The 18,896-nt window shown below is 51.7% G+C and overlaps 1 protein-coding gene across 1 annotated transcript; it reads left to right on the top strand.

The window, feature by feature from the left end:
- The first annotated feature begins 473 nt into the window (after positions 1–473).
- LOC116986114 (beta-1,3-galactosyltransferase 5-like) lies at positions 474–1,452 on the top strand. Its single transcript, XM_033041277.1, is given in 2 exon segments — positions 474–768; positions 771–1,452. Coding segments are annotated over 2 exon segments (888 nt in total). The 5' UTR covers positions 474–542; the 3' UTR covers positions 1,433–1,452.
- Positions 1,453–18,896: the final 17,444 nt, after the last annotated feature.

Genomic DNA, 18,896 nt, shown 5'->3' with positions numbered 1-18,896 from the left:
TACAGTGAGTTTCAGATAAGTAAAGATGCGCTTGAGTATATGTAATGTGTGGCCAATTAAGGGGGTGTGGCAAGAGCAATTACGCCTTTCAAAAGACACTTGGATAGATGATGGACAGGGAAAGATCAGAGGGAAATGGGCTCCATTCAGACAATTGGCAACTATTTGAATAGAAAAAATAAAATTCGGGTAGAAGCGAGCAGTTCTGCGGCAACACAGAGGGGGGGGGGGGGGGGGGGGCGCTACTTAAAGTTGGATAATTCGGTGTCGTGATATGATATTTATTTCCCAGTTTTGGGAACGAGGCTACGACACCGGGTTCTCTCGCCTCCAACGCTGCCCGATCTGCTGACTATCAAGCATTTTTAATTTCAGATTTTCAGCATCGGCGTTATTTTCATGTTCAACGGCTGAGAGGCTAGTTTGTAACTCTCTCTCTCTCTCTCCCCTTTCTGCTTTTTTTGCAGGTAATCACGTTATGGTTGAGGCGCCGCCTCCTCTGGCTGATCTGCCTCTCGCCTCCCGTCGTCCTGCTCCTGAGGATGATGCTGCCCACGTCCAAAGGCAGCGAGAGGGCTTGTACCACCGTGCCCTTCCTGCTTCTGCCCGACTGCCGCTGCGAGAGGGACCCTCCGTTCCTGGTGTTCTTGGTGACGAGCCGGCCGGCAGAAGCGGCAGAGCGGGTGGCCATCCGCCGGACCTGGGGGGCAGAGCGTTGGAGCCACCAGGGCCGGGTCGCCACTTTCTTCCTGCTGGGGAGGGCGGCGAGTTGGGGGCGCGGCTGTGGCTGGAGGCACGGGTACATCAGGACATCATCCAGGGCGACTTCGCCGACACTTACTACAACTTGACCCTGAAGGTGATGATGGGGATGGAGTGGGCGCGGCGCCACTGCCAGACTGCGCGCTTCTTCATGAAGACGGACTCGGACGTGTTTGTCAACACACCCCACTTGCTGCGGCTGCTGAGCTCCAAACCCAGCCGGCGTTTCTTCAGCGGCCAGATAATGCACCACATCCAGCCCATCCAGGACAAGCGCAGTAAGTGGTACATCAGCCCGCAGGAGTTCGCCTCCCCAGTCTTCCCCAAGTACTGCTCCGGCACCGGCTACGTCTTCTCCGGGGACCTGCCCAGCCTGATCTGCCAGGTGGCCAACTCCGTGCCCTTCCTCAAGCTGGAGGATGCATTCGTGGGTCTCTGCCTGGCCAGGCTGGGGGTCCCGCCAGTGCCCATGACGCCACGCCGCCTCTTCTTCACCCTCAAGATTCCCTTCTCCGTGTGTCGCTACCGCCACCTGGTCACCGCTCACCACGTCAGCCCCGCTGAGATGCTGCACTACTGGAGCGCTCTGCGGGCACCAGCGGCAGACGAGTGCCCGCCTCCAACTGGCCCGGTCGGAGGGGCACATGTTGGGATCCAGGCTGAGGAGTGAAACTGGGAGCCGGCATTGGAGGGCATATGGGGATCGGGGTCAGGTGTGGGCGGGGTGGGAGTGGGAGTGGGAGTGGGGTGGGCAAGGGTCGGGAAACTGTGGCACTTGGGAGAGTGGAGCGCAGGGCAGGTGGCTGGGTGGGGGAGGGGGGCACAAGGTGGGCTGATGTGAGAGAGCGCGGTTATGGGGTTGGAGAGAGCCAGCACCACGTGAGGGTGGGCAGACTGGCGGATCGGTGCTGGGATGAGAGAGTCGGGCCGAGAGCGGGGTGAGTTGGAGCATCATGATGACCCTGTCCCACTTAGGAAACCTGAACGGAAACCTCTGGTGACCTTGCGCCCCATGAGGTTCCCGGAAATTTTGGTCACTCCCCCTAATGGTCGAAAGTGGTTTCCGCATGGTCGGGGCTTCTTCTATGTTCCTTCTATTAATTCAACTAAATCAAATCCGGCCTCGACTAAAAATAGGTTCCCGTTTGGTCGAAGCCAGTGGAGTGGGGTCGCTATTTACTTACAGGCAGTCGAAGGCAATCACCAGAGGTTTCCGTTCAGGTTTCTTAAGTGGGACAGGGGCATAAGAAGGAGAACATTGTGTGGTGGGTACACAAAAATGCTGGAGAAACTCAGCGGGTGCAGCAGCATCTATGGAGCGAAGGGAATAGGCAACGTTTCTGGCCGAAACCCTTCTTCAGACCCTTCGCTCCATAGATGCTGCTGCATCGCTGAGTTTCTCCAGCATTTTTGTGCACCTTCGATTTTCCAGCATCTGCAGTTCCTTCTTAAACACGTTGTGTGGTGGAAGGGTTGTGTGGGTAGGAATAGTCAGGTGGATTGGTAGTGGGCGGAATGATCTGGGATCAGTACGGGGGGAATGGGATTGATGGCGGGAACGCGCGGGGAGGTGCAGTGGTGGAGAGACTGAGATGGTGGATGGAGCTTATGGAGAAGGGGTTTGGTAGAATAGTCCATGGAGCAGGTCGCTGGAGGGTAATTGGGGAAAAAGGCAATGCTTGCAGTGGTGGGGGACACGTGGTGGAGGTTGAGAGCAGAGGGCTAAGGAGGAAATGTAGAATGGCGTGGCGGTAGAGTTGCTGCATTACAGCGCCAGAGTCCCGGGTTCGACCCTGACTACAGGTGCTGTCTGTACGGAGTTTGGCCGTTCTCCCCCGGACTGCGTGGGTTTTCTCCGGTTTCCTCCCACACCCCAAAAGACGTGCAGGTTTGTTGGTTAATTGGTTTCGGTAAAAATAGTAAATTGTCGGTGGTGGGTTGGGTAGTGTTAGTCAGATTCAGATTCAGATTCAGATTCAACTTTAATTGTCATTGTCAGTGTACAATACAGAGACAACGAAATGCAGTTAGCATCTCCCTGGAAGAGCGACATAGAATATGATTTCAATAAATAATTCTATTTACATGCATACAGTCATAGTGTTTTTCCTGTGGGAGGAGTGTGGGGGGGGGGGGGGGGGGGGGGGGGGGAAGGTGATTGGCAGTCACCGAGGTACATTGTTAAGCAGTGTGACAGCCGCAGGGAAGAAGCTGTTCCTGGACCTGCTGGTCGGGCAACGGAGAGACCTGTAGCGCCTCCTGGATGGTAGGAGGGTAAACAGTCCATGGTTGGGGTGAGAGCAGTCCTTGGCTATGCTGAGCGCCCTTCGCAGACAACGCTTGCTTTGGACAGACTCAATGGAGGGGAGCGAGGAACCGGTGATGCGTTGGGCAATTTTCACCACCCTCTGCAGTGCTTTCCGGTCGGAGACAGAGCAGTTGCCATACCATACTGTGATACAGTTGGTAAGGATGCTCTCGATGGTGCAGCGGTAGAAGTTCACCAGAATCTGTGGAGACAGATGGACCTTCTTTAGTCTCCTCAGGAAGAAGAGACGCTGGTGAGCCTTCTTGACCAGTGTTGAGGTATTGTGGGTCCAAGAGAGATCATCGGAGATGTTGACCCCCAGAAACCTGAAGCTGGAGACACGTTCCACCTCCGTCCCGTTAATATGGATGGGGGTGTGCGTGCCGCCCCTAGACCTTCTGAAGTCTACAATGAGCTCCTTGGTCTTCTTGGAGTTAAGGGCCAGGTTGTTGTCAGCGCACCATGCTGCTAGGAGCTGGACCTTATAGGCCGACTCATCGTTGTTGCTGATGAGGCCAATCACCGTTGTATCATCTGCATACTTGATGATGGTGTTAGTACCATGTACAGGTGTGCAGTCATAGGTGAAGAGGGAGTAGAGGAGGGGACTCAGCACACAGCCCTGTGGAACGCCGGTGTTCAGGGTGAGGGTTGAAGAGGTGTGCTTGTCTAAGCTAACAGACTGGGGTCTGTTGGTTAGAAAGTCCAGTATCCAGTTGCAGAAGGAGGGGTCGATGCCCAGGTCACCGAGTTTGGTGATCAGTTTAGAGGGTATAATGGTGTTGAATGCTGAGCTGTAATCGATGAACAGCATTCTTACATAAGTCTCTGTTGTCGAGGTTGGAGAGGGTGGAGTGAAGTGCCGTTGAGATGGCATCCTCCGTACTCCTGTTCTTGCGGTAGGCAAACTGATAGGGATCCAATGTGGGGGGTAGGCAGTCTTTGAGGTGTGCCAGGACCAGCCTCTCGAAGCACTTGGTGATGATGGGAGTAAGTGCAACTGGGCGGAAGTCGTTGAGGCTTGCCGCAGTGGAGTGTTTTGGCACCGGCACGATGGAGGTGGTTTAAAGGCACGTATGGACAACTGCTTGGGCAAGTGACAGGTTGAAGATGTCAGTCCAGACGTCTGTCAGCTGCGCAGCACAGGCCCTGAGGACGCGCCCGGGGATGCCGTCAGGGCCAGCAGCCTTACGTACATTAGTCCTACTCAGTGCCACGTACACGTCGTAGGGGGTGAGTGTGAGGGGTTGGTGATCAGCAGGGAGCACAGCCTTGATGGCTGTCTCTAGATTGTCCCTGTCGAAGCGGCCATAGAAGTAGTTAAGCTCCTCATTGAAGGAGGCGGCGCTGGAAGTGGGGGTGGTGTTGGTGGGTCTATAGTCCGTGATGGCCTGGATGCCTTGCCACATGCGTCGGGGGTCGGAGTTGTTGTGGAAGTGCTCCTCAATCCTGAGTTTATGGCAGTGCTTGGCCTTCTTGATGCCCCTCTTCAGGTTAGCCCTGGATGAACTGTAGGCTCGAGCATCGCCTGACCTGAAAGCGGTGTCCCGTGGTTTCAGCAGTAGCCTGACCTCGCTGTTCATCCATGGCTTCTGATTCGGGAATATGGTCACCCGTTTGAGGGAGGTGACACTATTGATGGTGGAGTTTATAAAGTCCAGAACAGAGGATGTGTAGGAATCAATGTCCGTGTGGGAGTCAAGGGTGGCCTGGGCTGCAAACGCCTTCCTGTCAGTGTTTCCAAAACACTGCTGAAGTGTTGAGTCCGCTTCCTCTGACCAGACTTTAACTGTCCTCACAGTGGGTTTAACCCGTCTGATGAGTGGGGAGTACTTAGAGAGCAGGAACAATGAGAGGTGATCAGACTGACCAAGGTGGGGGAGGGGGACGGCTTTGTAACCTTCAGCCATGTTAGTGTAGACTTTGTCCAGTGTCTTGTCTACTCTAGTGGCGAAGGAGACGTGTTGGTGGAATTTGGGGAGTACAGTCTTCAGGTTGGAGTGATTGAAGTCACCCGCAACCCGCCTCGGGGTTGTGAGTCTGTTGTTTGTTAATGGCAGTATGCAGATCTTTCATTGCAAGCTTGGCATTAGCATCAGGAGGGATATAGGCTGCAGTCACAACAGTGGAGGTAAACTCTCTGGGCAGATAGAACGGTCCGCATCTAACCAAGAGGAACTCAAGGTTAGGTGAGCAGTGACTCTCGATGATGGTGGAGTCCATGCACCATGCTTTATTTACATAAATGCACAGACCCCCACCTCTGGTCTTACCGGAGTCTGTTGTCCTGTCCGCTCGGAGTAAATGACGCCCCGTTAGCTGGATGGTGCTATCAGGAACGTCGATGTTGAGCCAAGTTTCCGTGAAGATCAGGATGTTGCAGTCTTTGGTCCAGTTGTGGGAGGTGATCCTTAGCCGGAGTTTGTTCATTTTGTTTGCCAGTGAGCGTACGTTGGCGAGGAAAAGGGTAGGAATTGCTACCCTGTGTGGGGCTAGCTCTAACCTGACCTTCAACCCACCTCTGCGTCGCTGGCGGTGCTTTCATACGCGTCGCCGTCTGTTGGTGCTTCCGGTCGGCCAAGCTGGCTTGGTGCGCGCTGGTGTTCTGCTGCTCCGTTGCTCTGCGCCTCCGTGGCTCAGCTGGCGTTCTCCAGCCCGGTTGCTCCGGTGGCGTTCTCCAGCCCAGCGGCTCAGCTGGCATTCTCCAGCCCCGCGGCTCCGCTGGCGGTCTCCAGCCCCGCGGCTCCGCTGGCGTTCTCCAGCCCCGCGGCTCCGCTGGCGTTCTCCAGCCCCGCGGCTCCGCTGGCGTTCTCCAGCCCCGCGGCTCAGCTGGCGTTCTCCAGCCCCGCGGCTCCGCTGGCGTTCTCCAGCCCCGCGGCTCAGCTGGCGTTCTCCAGCCCCGCGGCTCCGCTGGCGTTCTCCAGCCCCGCGGCTCCGGTGGCGTTCTCCAGCCCCGCGGCTCCGCTGGCGGTCTCCAGCCCCGCGGCTCCGCTGGCGTTCTCCAGCCCCGCGGCTCCGCTGGCGTTCTCCAGCCCCGCGGCTCCGCTGGCGTTCTCCAGCCCCGCGGCTCCGCTGGCGTTCTCCAGCCCCGCGGCTCCGCTGGTGTTCTCCAGCCCCACTGCTCCGATGCTCCGTTGCTCTGACGAGCTCAGGAGCGAGACGGAGAAAGTTGTTGTAACCGCAGGAACGGAAGTCCAGAGGTTCCTGTCGGCTGTACGAACGAGATACAAGACTGCTCCGTGTGAGCAGCCTTGAAACAGGTAGGAGAATTGTCGCTATTTCTCCATTTTTTGGGAGACACGGGGCGTCCCGATGTGCCCACGCCGCCACCATTTTGTATAGTGGACGAGGATTGCTGGTCGGAGCGGACTCGGTGGGCCGTAAGGCCTATATTCGCGCTGTATCTGGAAACAACAAACTAAACCGTGGGGAGAGGGGGGACTGGACTAGGGAGAGGAAGTCTGGGTGCTGCCAGTGCGAGTGGGGCAGTGCGAGTGGGAAGTGGGAGAGGGATTGATAGGCTGGAGTCGGGGGATGAATGCAGTAGTAGTGGGCATGCGGGATTAGATTGATTCAATGTCATAGAGTTTACAGCATGAAAACAGGCTCTACGGCGCAACTTATTCATGCCCACCAAATTCCCATTCAAAACTATTCCCATTCTAAACTATTCCCAAAATTCCCATTCTAAACTATTACCAATTGCCTGTATTTAGCCAATTTCCCTCTAAATTATTCATATCCATGTATCTGTCCCAATGTCTTTTGAAAGTCGTAATTGTATTTGCTTTTATTGCTGCTTCTAGCACATAGTCCCAGGTCCGGACTACCCTCTGAGTGAAAATGTTGACCCCGAGGTTGCTATTGAATCTCATCCCTCGCACCTTAAGCCTATGCCCTCTAGTTTTAGAATCTACAATTAGTTTGGGCTTTATCCATACCCCCATAATCCTGCACGTACTCACACACATACCCACACCCACACATACACCCACGCATACATCCACACACGCACACGCGTACACACCCACAAGGTCCCCCCCTACCGTCTCCTCAGCCTCCCATGCTCCCAAAGAGATTCCAGTATCTCCTGCTATCCCAGGTCTGTTCTGGGACTGAAACGAGCAAAAAGTCTTTTGGCGAAGATGTCACGACGGGGCACTGCGTTTGTGCTCGGTCGTTTACCATAGGTGCAGAAAAAATAATGAGAAACATTGAGAACATTCTATAGGTAAACATACATTTCGGGTTAAATAACCCGCTCCCACATTTTTGCCACGATCTCACGAGAATTCAATGATGGAGACGGGTGAAGGAGAGTCAGTCTTTGTAGAGCATTTTATTTCATAAAGTTGCAAGAGGATGATTTGCACAGTTTCTTCCCAGCTGTTAACAGGCAACTGAATCATCCTACCACAACCAGAGAGCAGAGCTGAGCTACTATCGACCTCATTGGTGACCCTCGGACCTTGGGGTGCAGCTTGACAGTGAGCTGAACTGGAAGTGTCATATGGAGGCGGTGTACAGGAGGGGACAAAGCCGACTGTATTTTTTAAGGAGGCTGAGGTCTTTTAATATCTGCCAACCCCTACTGTGCAGTGTCTACCATTCAGTGGTGGCCAGTGCTCTGTTCTTTGCTGTGGCCTGTTGGGGAGATGGCGCCCGTATAGCGGATAAAAACAGATTGGACAAACTAATCAGGAAGGCCGGCTCAGTGGTCGGGGCTGAGCAACGAACGGTCCAGCAGGTGGCAGAGGCCAGAACTCTAAATAAACTAGGTTCCATAATGACAAACCCCACTCACCCACTCCATGCCCTGAAGGTGATCAAGAGCAGCATCTTCAGCCAGAGGCTGATTGCACCAATGTGCAAAACGGAGAGATACAGGAAGTCCTGTTTACCAGCTGCTATAAGACTTTTAATGAGCATAAATAACTGCACTTTTTTTAAATTAATTGTATTTTAACTTGTATTTTAACGTATTTTAACTTGTTATGTATGAAAGCGTGGTGTTATGTTTGTCTTGAAGCTGTCGTGGCACTGTAATTTCCTGAAAAGGATTATTAAAGGAATAATCTAAATCTAATCTAATCCTTGATCGGACTTTGCTGGCTTTACCTTGCAATGAACGTTTTCCCCGAATCATGTATCTATGTAAATGACTCGATTGCAATCATGTATTGTCTTTCCGCTGACATGAATAGTACACAACCAAAGCTTTTCACTGTAGCTCGGTACGCCCGACAATAAACTAAACTGATGAATTAAACTGATTTGCTGCATTTGCAGTACGGCAGATTGATATGGGACATGGAATATAGGCGAATCATGGGAGCCGCCAAATACATCATTTCAAGTTGTGGAAGCATCATCTAGGGATACGTGGTGAGGCATAATCTATCAATGTGTGTTGTTGACCCGCAGGCGAGGATAGAATTGAATGGATGAATGAATTAATGAATACTTTATTGTCCATGTGACGTCACAGTGAAATTTGTTGCTTGCTAACCCAAGATATGCAAATAGTTGCCACATAAAGGTTGCTGCCAAAGTTACAAAGTGCACACAGTATCCGCGCCAGGTCCCCCTTTGTTCTCCCGCTCACCCACCACCCCCCACACAGCAGCTCATCAACGTCAGGCCCCGTTGTCCATTGTTCTTCCCCACTCTCTCACGGCCATCCCCCCACGCAGGGTCCTTCGCAACGGCGTCTTCACTCACATGTGGTCCAATCTCGTCTGTCGGTTGCCGTCCCTATTGACCGCTGCACCGACTCCTCTCCAGATGCCTCCGTGGCACCTACGCTGGCCAGGTACATGCAGATGAGCATTTTCTTGACCAAAGATTTCGAGCTCCTCTATAATCTTTGCTCTTGACCAGGTACAAGCAGATGAGCATTCTGTTGACCAGTTAGATGTAGATGAGCATTCGCGACTGGCATTTCAAGTTTGTGCACCATTACATACTTGAGCATCGAGACAAAGCTAATAAAAAGTTACCATGGCAAAATCCATTAATGCTGCAGAACATTATGAATTCAATATGTGATTTTATTCCCCCCCCCTTTATGTATATTTGCTTAAGTTAGAACTACATTCGCAATGCCATCTGGTTTCTAATTTGCCATCAACTATCCTGGTCCAGTGACGGTGAGTGTCATGAAAGGTTCTACCAGTTCGTACACACCCTCCTAGGCTACATCCCGAGGGAGGCAGTGCGGAGTACTGACAGAACCGGTCAGTTTGGTCATCGACGTCCATCCTCACCGAGGCTCATTGCAGGAGCAGCGAGATGGGTCAGTTCAGTGCATGGGTGTACACTGGCATCCATGCCTGGAATCCGGGGCTCAGCACAAATTCACATGTGGGGAATGAACTACAGGTCCGGGATTTCACTTGTGTCCATCACTAAAGGTAACTCTGACATTGAGAGCAAACCAGCTGTCTGGGGAATCCATTCTCCCCAAATTTGACACCGAGGTATTCGAAGGGGAATAGATACGTATGCATACACACAAATACACACATGTACACCCACACGTACACACACACACACACACACACACACACACACACACACACACACACACACACACATGTATACACACTTGTACACACACACACGCATACGTTGACACACACACTCACACACTCACACAGATACATTGATCCACCCAAGCAACAAATGCACCAGCTCCCTCCACGAGGTTCAATCATCAGTAATCCTCCAAAACGTATAGATGTACATTTTTCATCCTCTGCACAGTTCCCAGTTCAGGATCCAAAAGCAGAATAGGGAGATTTAAATTCTGGCAAGGGACAGCGGTGCATTTAGAAACATAGAAACATAGAAAATAGGTGCAGGAGTAGGCCATTCGGCCCTTCGAGCCATTCAATATGATCATGGCTGATCATCCAACTCAGTATCCCGTACCTGCCTTCTCTCCATACCCCCTGATCCCTTTAGCCACAAGGGCCACATCTAACTCTCTCTTAAATATAGCAATTTATCCTGAGCCGGGTTGTGGCGCGAGTTGGCGGCTTAGTCAATGGTTGTGTGGGGCGATCTAGAGAGAGTGTGTGTGTGGGCCCAGTGATAGTGCATGGGCCCAGTGCTAGTGTGTGTGTGGGCCCAGGGATAGAGTGTGGGTCCCGGGATAGTGTGTGACAAAAGACAATAGACAATAGACAATAGGTGCAGGAGTAGGCCATTCGGCCCTTCGAGCTAGCACCGCCATTCAATGTGATCATGGCTGATCACCAGTATCCCGTTCCTGCCTTCTCACCATATCCCCTGACTCTGCTATTTTTAAGAGCCCTATCTAACTCTCTTGAAAGCATCCAGAGAATTGGCCTCCACTGCCTTCTGAGGAAGAGAATTCCACAGATTCACAACTCTCTGGATGAAAATGTTTTTTCCCATCTCTGTTTGAAATGGCCTACCCCTTATTCTTAAACTGTGGCCTCTGATTCTGGACTCTCCCAACATTGGGAACATGTTTCTTTCCTCTAGGGTGTCCAATTCCTTAATAATCTTATATGTTTCAATAAGATCCCCTCTCAATAATCTTATGTTTCAATAAGATCCCCTCTCATCCTATACAAATTCTAGTGTATACAAGCCCAGTCGCTCCATTCTTTCAACATATGACAGTCCCGCCATCCCGGGAATTAATCTCGTGAACCTACTTTGCACTCCCTCAATAGCAAGAATGTCCTCCCTCAAATTTGGAGACCAAAATTCGTCGTGGGTGGAGGAGCGGTAGATTTGCTGCCGGAAGGGCCTGTCCCACTTGCCTGTCTTTCACGCGCCATTTACGTGACCTGCTAGCGTGTGGGTAGCGTGTGGGGAGCACGTGGGTAGTGCAGGACGGGCGCATGGAGTGGTGTGGAGGAGTGTGGAGTGTGGAGTCCCCCCCCAAACCAGCTCACCCCCCCACGCCAGCCCCCACCACACCAGCCACCCCCCCCCCCCCCACACCACCCACACCAGCCCCACACCCCCTCCCCCAAACACCCCGCAAGGCAGGGGCAGGCAGCGGTAGACCACGACAGGGGTAGGGCGCTCCGCCCCCATCCGCACCTATATACCACAATGAAATGCAGCAAAAATATAATACAGTATCTCAACTCTTTTTACATGTTGCAATGAATGCAATTTCTATTATTTCTTTCCACTTCCAAACAAAAATGTGGTTGGATTATTCAGCGTATGATCAACCTCGGTGAGACCAAGCACAGGCTTGGCGATCGCTTCGCACACCACCTCCACTCAGTTCGCAATAACCAACCTGATCTCCCGGTGGCTCAACATTTCAACTCCTCTTCCCATTTTGAATCCGACCTTTCTGTCCTGGGCCTCCTCCGTGGCCAGAGTGAGGCCCACCGCATATTGGAGGAGCAGCACCTCATATTTGCTTGGGTAGTTTACACCCCAGTGGTATGAACATTGGCTTCTCTAATTTCAGGTAGTCCTTGCTTTCTTCCTCCTTCCCCTCCCATTCCCACAGCCCACTGTCTCGGCCTCTTCCTTTCTTTTTCGTCTTCCCCCCGCCCCCCCGACATCAATCTGAAGAAGGGTCTCGACCCGAAACGTTGTCTATTCCTTCGCTCCATAGATGCTGCCTTACCCCCTGATTATCTCCAGCTTTTTTGTCTACCAATGGGAAATCACCACTGGCCCCATCTTCCCATCTCCTCCCCTGTTGGCTTTCCGCAGAGACCACTCCCTCCATAACTCCCTGGTCAATTCGTCCCTTCCCACCCAAACCACGCACTCTCCTGGCACTTTGCCTTGCAACCGCAGGAAATGCTACACTTGTCGCTTTACCTCCCCCCTTGACTCCATTCAAGGACCCAAGCAGTTTTTCCAGGTGTGGCAGAGGTTCACCTGCACCTCAGATTCAGATTCAGATTCAGATTCAATTTTAATTGTCATTGTCAGTGTACAGTACAGAGACAACGAAATGCATTTAGCATCTCCCTGGAAGAGCGACATAGCAAATGATTTGAATAAATAATAATAAGTGATAATAAGTGTCCGGGGGGTGGGGGGGGGGGGGTGATTGGCAGTCACCGAGGTACGTTGTTGAGTAGAGTGACAGCCGCCGGGAAGAAGCTGTTCCTGGACCTGCTGGTTCAGCAACGGAGAGACCTGTAGCGCCTCCCGGATGGTAGGAGGGTAAACAGTCCATGGTTGGGGTGAGAGCAGTCCTTGGCGATGCTGAGCGCCCTCCGCAGACAACGCTTGCTTTGGACAGACTCAATGGAGGGGAGCGAGGAACCGGTGATGCGTTGGGCAATTTTCACCACCCTCTGCAATGCCTTCCGGTCGGAGACAGAGCAGTTGCCATACCATACTGTGATGCAGTTGGTAAGGATGCTCTCGATGGTGCAGCGGTAGAAGTTCACCAGGATCTGAGGAGACAGATGGACCTTCTTCAGTCTCCTCAGGAAGAAGAGACGCTGGTGAGCCTTCTTGATCAGAGTTGAGGTATTGTGGGTCCAAGAGAGGTCATCGGAGATGTTGACTCCCAGGAACCTGAAGCTAGAAACACGTTCCACCTCCGTCCCGTTAATGTGGATGGGGGTGTGCGTGCCGCCCCTGGACTTCCTGAAGTCTACAATGAGCTCCTTGGTCTTCTTGGAGTTAAGGGCCAGGTTGTTGTCAGCGCACCATGCTGCTAAGTGCTGGACCTCCTCCCTGTAGGCCGACTCATCGTTGTTGCTGATGAGGCCAATCACCGTTGTATCATCTGCATACTTGATGATGGTGTTAGTACCATGTACAGGTGTGCAGTCATAGGTGAAGAGGGAGTAGAGGAGGGGGCTCAGCACACAGCCCTGTGGAACGCCGGTGTTCAGGGTGAGGGTTGAAGAGGTGTGCTTGTCTAACCTAACAGACTGGGGTCTGTTGGTTAGAAAGTCCAGTATCCAGTTGCAGAGAGAGGGGTCGATGCCCAGGTTACCAAGCTTGGTGATCAGTTTTGATGGTATAATGGTGTCGCCGTCTGTTGGTGCTTCTGGTCGGCCGAGCTGGCTTGGTGCGCGCTGGTGTTCTGCCGCTCCGTTGCTCCGCGTCTGCGTCTCCGTGACTCCGCAGGCGTTCTTCAGCCCCGCGGTTCTGCTGATGGTCTCCAGCCCCGGGGCTTACCTGGCGTTCTCTAGCCCAGCGGGTCGGGTGGCGGTCTCCAGCTCCACGGTGTTCTCCAGCTCCACGGGTCGGGTGGTGTTCTCCAGCTGCGAGGGTCAGGTGAGCTCCACGGGTCGGGTAGCGTTCTCCAGCTCCACGGGTCGGGTAGCGTTCTCCAGCTCCACGGGTCGGGTAGCGTTCTCCAGCTCCACGGGTCGGGTGGCTCCAACTTCATCTATTGCATCCACTGCTCTAGGTGTCAGCTGCTCTACATCGGTGAGACCAAGCGTAGGCTTGGCGATTGCTTCGCCCAACACCTCCGCTCGGTCCGCAATAACGAACCTAATCTCCCGGTGGCTCAGCACTTCAACTCCCCCTCCCGTTCCGAATCCGACCTTTCTGTCCTGGGCCTCCTCCATGGCCAGAGAGAGGCCCACTGTAATTTGGAGGAGCAGCACCTCATATTTCGCTTGGGCAGTTTACACCCCAGCGGTATGAACATTAACTTCTTCAATTTCAGGTAATCCCTGCATTCTCCTCCTCTTCCCAGTTCTCCCTGAACCCACTGTCTCCGCCTCTTCCTTTCTTCTTCCCGTCCCCCCCACCCTCACATTAGTCTGAAGAAGGGTCTCGACCCGAAAGGTTGCCTATTTCCTTTGTTCCATAGATGCTGCCTCACCCGCTGAGTTTCTCCAGCATTTATGTCTCCCCTTTCACACAAGTTCTGTTATCCCACTTTCCTCACCCACTCCCTACACATTAGGGGCAATTTTACAGAGACGTCTTTGGGATGTGGGAGGAAACCCACACGCTTGCAGGGAGAATGTGCAAATTCAACACAGACAGTGCTCGAGGACAGGATCGAACACAGATCTCTGGCGTGTGAGGCAGCAAGTCTACCAGCTGTGCCACTATATTTTGTTTTCCAACACACAAAAAATTATACGTTGATAACTTTGGTTACTAAAAAAATGAAAATGTCCATTTTCAGTTTTAAATCTCCAAGTGACGCTATGTCCCCTTTTACAGCTACTGTATATTTTAATTAAATTCAAGACTATGGGGCAGTACATTGGCCATAAAGTTGCTGCCTAAAAGTACCAGAGACCCGGAATTGATCCTGAATATAGGTGCTGTCTGTATAGAGTTTGCTCCTTTTCTCTTTGATCGCATGGGTTTTCTCTGGGTGCTCATGTATCCTTCCACATTCCAAAGGTGTGCAGGAACCTATTTCAGACCCAACCCAAAACGTAATATTTTCCTTTTGTCCAGAGATTCTGCCTGACCTGTTGAGTTACTCAAGCTTTTTGTGTCTATCTTCAGTTTAAACCAGCATCTGCAGTTCCTACCTACACACACAATACTATACGCTAGAACTTTATTAATCCCAGCAGGGAAATCGTGTGTGTGTGTGTGTGGGTATATATATATTATACACACACACACACACACACATATATATATTTATATGGTTATACTAGACCAAGTACAGACCCGTTGGGTCTGCTCCCCCAATGCAGCCGTTCCCTACCCGTAGCCCCCACGGGAGACGTGGTCCTCCAACTCAAGCCGTTCCCGAACATAAGATTCCAGCACTCAGCAGTGCGGCTGTTTTTAAATGGCGTCTTTGAGGCAAGAGGCGGGCGCCAGCAGCCGTTATGGTCGCTGGCCAGCAGGAGGCGACAAAATGAGTGAGTGGGGGTGGGGGGTGGGCAGGAGAAAGATTTTATTAAAAATGTGTACATAAATACGACTAAATTTAATGAGGAGTGGATACTTGGAATGAAAAGTGAAATCTCTACCAAAATGGAAAAAATCCCAGCGTTTCTGGGTCTGGTGACCGGAGACCCGAACACGGATACGGACGGAGATTGACAGAGAGAGAGAGAGAGAGAGAGAGAGAGAGATAGAGAGGGGGGCTGCCCAGAGTTGAACAGCAGGTGTCCTGCCTTGGCCGGAGGCTGCCTAGATTTCAAGGCCCTAGACTTCAGCCTATGAAGCCTAGTGGTAAATTCGGCTCTGCGAGGCCTCCCCTTGATCTCGAGGCCCTAAGCTGAAGCTTGTCCAGCTTATACGTAAATCTGGCCCTGGCTGCAGGTCACTTCCCCGCCCCCACGGTCGTCGATAGCCCTTGCCTGAAGGCGTCTCCCTCCGCTGGCTATAGAACGCTCCCCACCTGAAGCTGCCCCATCCTCAGCTGCAGTCCATTTGGACCACAACACACGTACTAGCCCATAAAAAGTCCATTTGGTCCACAGTTTCCTATTAGCCTTCCGGAAACCAGTCCCTCTGGCCCACAACACATGTACTAGCCCTCTGGAAACTAGTCCCTTCAGCCCACAAAACCCATACTAGCCCTGCAGAAAGCCCCCCGACCATCGCTTGAAGCCCTACCCCTCCTCCTCCCCCGGCTGCAGGACTCTCCCCCCATGGCCCCTGACAGCCCCCACCTGAAGCCGTCCCCCTTCCCCGGTTGCACGATGGTCCCCTCCCCCCCTCACCGGCCCTGGACAGCCCCTGCCTGAAGCCACCCCCCTCCACCGACTGCAGGACGACCCTCCCCCTTCCCCATCGGCACCCGACAGCCCCTGCCTGAAACCATCCCCCTCCCCCGGCTGCAGAAGGCAACAAGAAACGCAACAAGAAAGAATGGACTGAATAAATCTCATCTTTAACATTTAAATTGTTGTTATATTTTAAGAGTTATTCACATTTTAAGCTTTAATAAATCCCTTTTCCACTTGCCGTGCCCGTCAGCTGCACCCGCGCAGTAATACCTGCGTGTTCTACTGCACAATGAGAACCCAATGGGCGGGAATGGCTGCGCCGCTGGAGAGCCGCTAAGAGTGGATGGGGGGATGGAGTGGGTGCAGGACACTCCGCCCCCCCCCCCCCACCGGCACCCAGCTGAAGCCGCTCCCCTCCTCCGGCTGCAGGATGCACACCCTACCTGAAGCCCTCTCCAGCAGCAGGATGCTCCCCACCGGTCCCTAGGCAGCGGCAGGGATAGAGAGCGGCAGCGGTAGGCCATGGCAGCGGTCCCCACCGGCCCTCGACAAACCCTGCTTAAAGCTATCCCCCTCCCCCGGCTGCAGGACGCTCCCCCCTCCCTCACCGGCTCCTGATAGCTCCTGCCTGAAGCCATGCCCCTCCCCTGAACCGAACTGAATAAATCTCATATTGTTGTTTTGTTATAAGAGTTATTCACATTTTAAGCTTTAATTAATACCTTTTCCACTTGCGGTGCCCGTCAGCTGTGCCTGCACAGTAATACCTGCGTGTTCTACGTCACAATGGGAACGCAATGGGCGGAATGGCTGCGGTTGGGGGCTATGGGTGAGTGGTGGAATATTGCGTTGGGGGACCAGGCCTCCCGTGTGAGATTGGGACCAAACAGGTCCCACTTAGTCTAGTTTATATTAAAGTCAATTAACCCATGTCTTTGGAGTGCGAGAGGAAAGCGAAGATCTTGGAGAAAACTCACGCAAGCAAAGTTCCACCTTGGAGTGTAGCCCATCTGTTGCTGGTTCTTCCCCATATGTATTGGTGGCACAGAAATCACATCTGCTTTCACGGGAGTAAACCCTTGATAAACAGCCAACCCAGATGGAGTCTCTGGATATATTCTAAAATCATGTGCCAATTAACTGGCCACTCTGGTCGCCATTATCTTCAGCATCTCACTTCAACAATCTACTTTGCCTATCTGCATCAAGTTAATCCCCATCATTCCAAAGTGATCTGTCTCAATATGTTTTCAAAGGATGGTCATGGCTCACACCTGTGCCAGTCTTCCAGGTAACGTGGACCCCTTCCAATTTATGTACAGAAAAAATCTCATCTTGAACTCATTCAACTCTGGATCACATTGAGAATAAAATAATTCAGCCTTCAACATCACAACATTGAATACATAAACCCCAAACAATTTTAGTTTTGGAGATACCGTGCAGAAACAAGCCCTTCGGCCCACCGAGTCCGCGCTGACCAGCGATTACCCCGTACATTAACACTACCCTACACATTAGGGACAATTTTACAAATTTTACCGAAACCAATTAACTTGCAAGCCTGTACGTCTTTGGAATGTGGGAGGAAACCAGAGGTCCCGAAGAAAAGCCCCGAGGTCACAGGGAGAACCTACTAACTCCGTGCATACAGCACACGTAGTCAGGATCAAACCCCCGGGTATTTGGGGCTGTGAGGCACTAGCTCGACCATTGCGCCACCACTTCTGGAATCCTTCTAGAATTCCACACCGGCAGACCCCAGTCAATAAGAATTAGCCATAACATTTATTCTCTGCTGACTCTCAAAACTGGTGACCTTCAGGGATATGGGCTGCCAAAGCCGCCCCCGGTCCACGCTGCCACCGTGGCCACTGCCAGTCCCGACCTACCTACCTTCACCGCCCGGCCTGGTTGCTGATACCGTCCCCGACCCACACCGCCTCCCCAGCCGCTTCTAGGCCGTATCTACCAAGTTTCACTGCCAGGCCAGGCTACCAGCACTCACTACCAGGTAGTACTAGGTCCACCAAGCTAGACCTACTGCCAGCACAGCTTCCACGGCCACTTCCAGTCCCCAACTGCCGCGGCCGCCACCTTTACCTGCACTCCGCCCACAGGCCGCGACCAATGACTCAGTCGATCCTCGCCCTTCTCCGGTCAACTCACCTGTAGCAATGTTACAAAATGTTGACATTTTAAAATCAAGTCTGCAATTTATCCCATCAGATAAAGCATAAAAAGAAGTTTAATTTGACACCTAATTCACTTTCATATCTTCAGTATTAAAAAAGTTATGGCCATTTTCATACTCAGAAATTAGCATCTTGTTCCCTATTGCTTTTCCATTGACTTAACACAAAAGCTGTGATCGAGAACAGTCAAAAGCCCATAACTTTCTTAAAAATTAAGAGAACTGAAAGAAATGTTCAGTTATTATGGATTGAAGCATTCTGAAACAAATATGAAACAATTTTACTTAGATGACTTGAAATTTAAGCATATAATTAGTTAGTTTCCTAATTGTAGTTAATTACAAAATTCAATTACTAGATCTAAACATCTATCCATTTCTTAAGAATAGATTAGCATTTTTAAATAGCCTAAGTGTCCAAATAACATTCATACAAGAATTCACAATATAACATAATTTTTAAATCTCATTGTCATGGGTTTATAAGCCAAATGGAAGGAATTTAATGTTTAATACCTGTAAATTAATGGCCATTTAAATCAGCTTGCGAGTGGATTTTTCTGGAACGCGATCAATTGGAATGTTGCGGTTGCGGTGATTTAGTCCCCATATCGGCAGCAAAAACACTGTCGGTTCGTACGAGGAAAAAAAACACCGTTTCGCAACTTAAAATGTGAATTAAATGCATCTTAAGAAACACTTTTATACATAAAAATAAACTACTTTCTTTTACCTGTCCCCTACGTAAAATCCGTCCCCGTTGTCAGTGTTGACGGCTTCAGAAGCTGATTTTAAAATCACTCCAGCGATTAACTTGTCGGGCGGATTTAAAAAAAAAATACACGGAACGCCCGTCGGAACGATTCTTCAGCAAAAGCTTGCACCCCAACAAAATATAATCCAGGACCAGGTCGGAGAAAACCGCGTTTTAACCCTGTCCCCCCCTCTCAAACACGCCAAAATGGCGCACACGGCCAGTGGCAGAATTGCAGCG

This window comes from Amblyraja radiata, chromosome 23 (genome assembly GCF_010909765.2).
Source record: "Amblyraja radiata isolate CabotCenter1 chromosome 23, sAmbRad1.1.pri, whole genome shotgun sequence".
Taxonomy (NCBI): domain Eukaryota; kingdom Metazoa; phylum Chordata; class Chondrichthyes; order Rajiformes; family Rajidae; genus Amblyraja; species Amblyraja radiata.
This window is presented reverse-complemented; position numbering and strand designations above follow the sequence as displayed.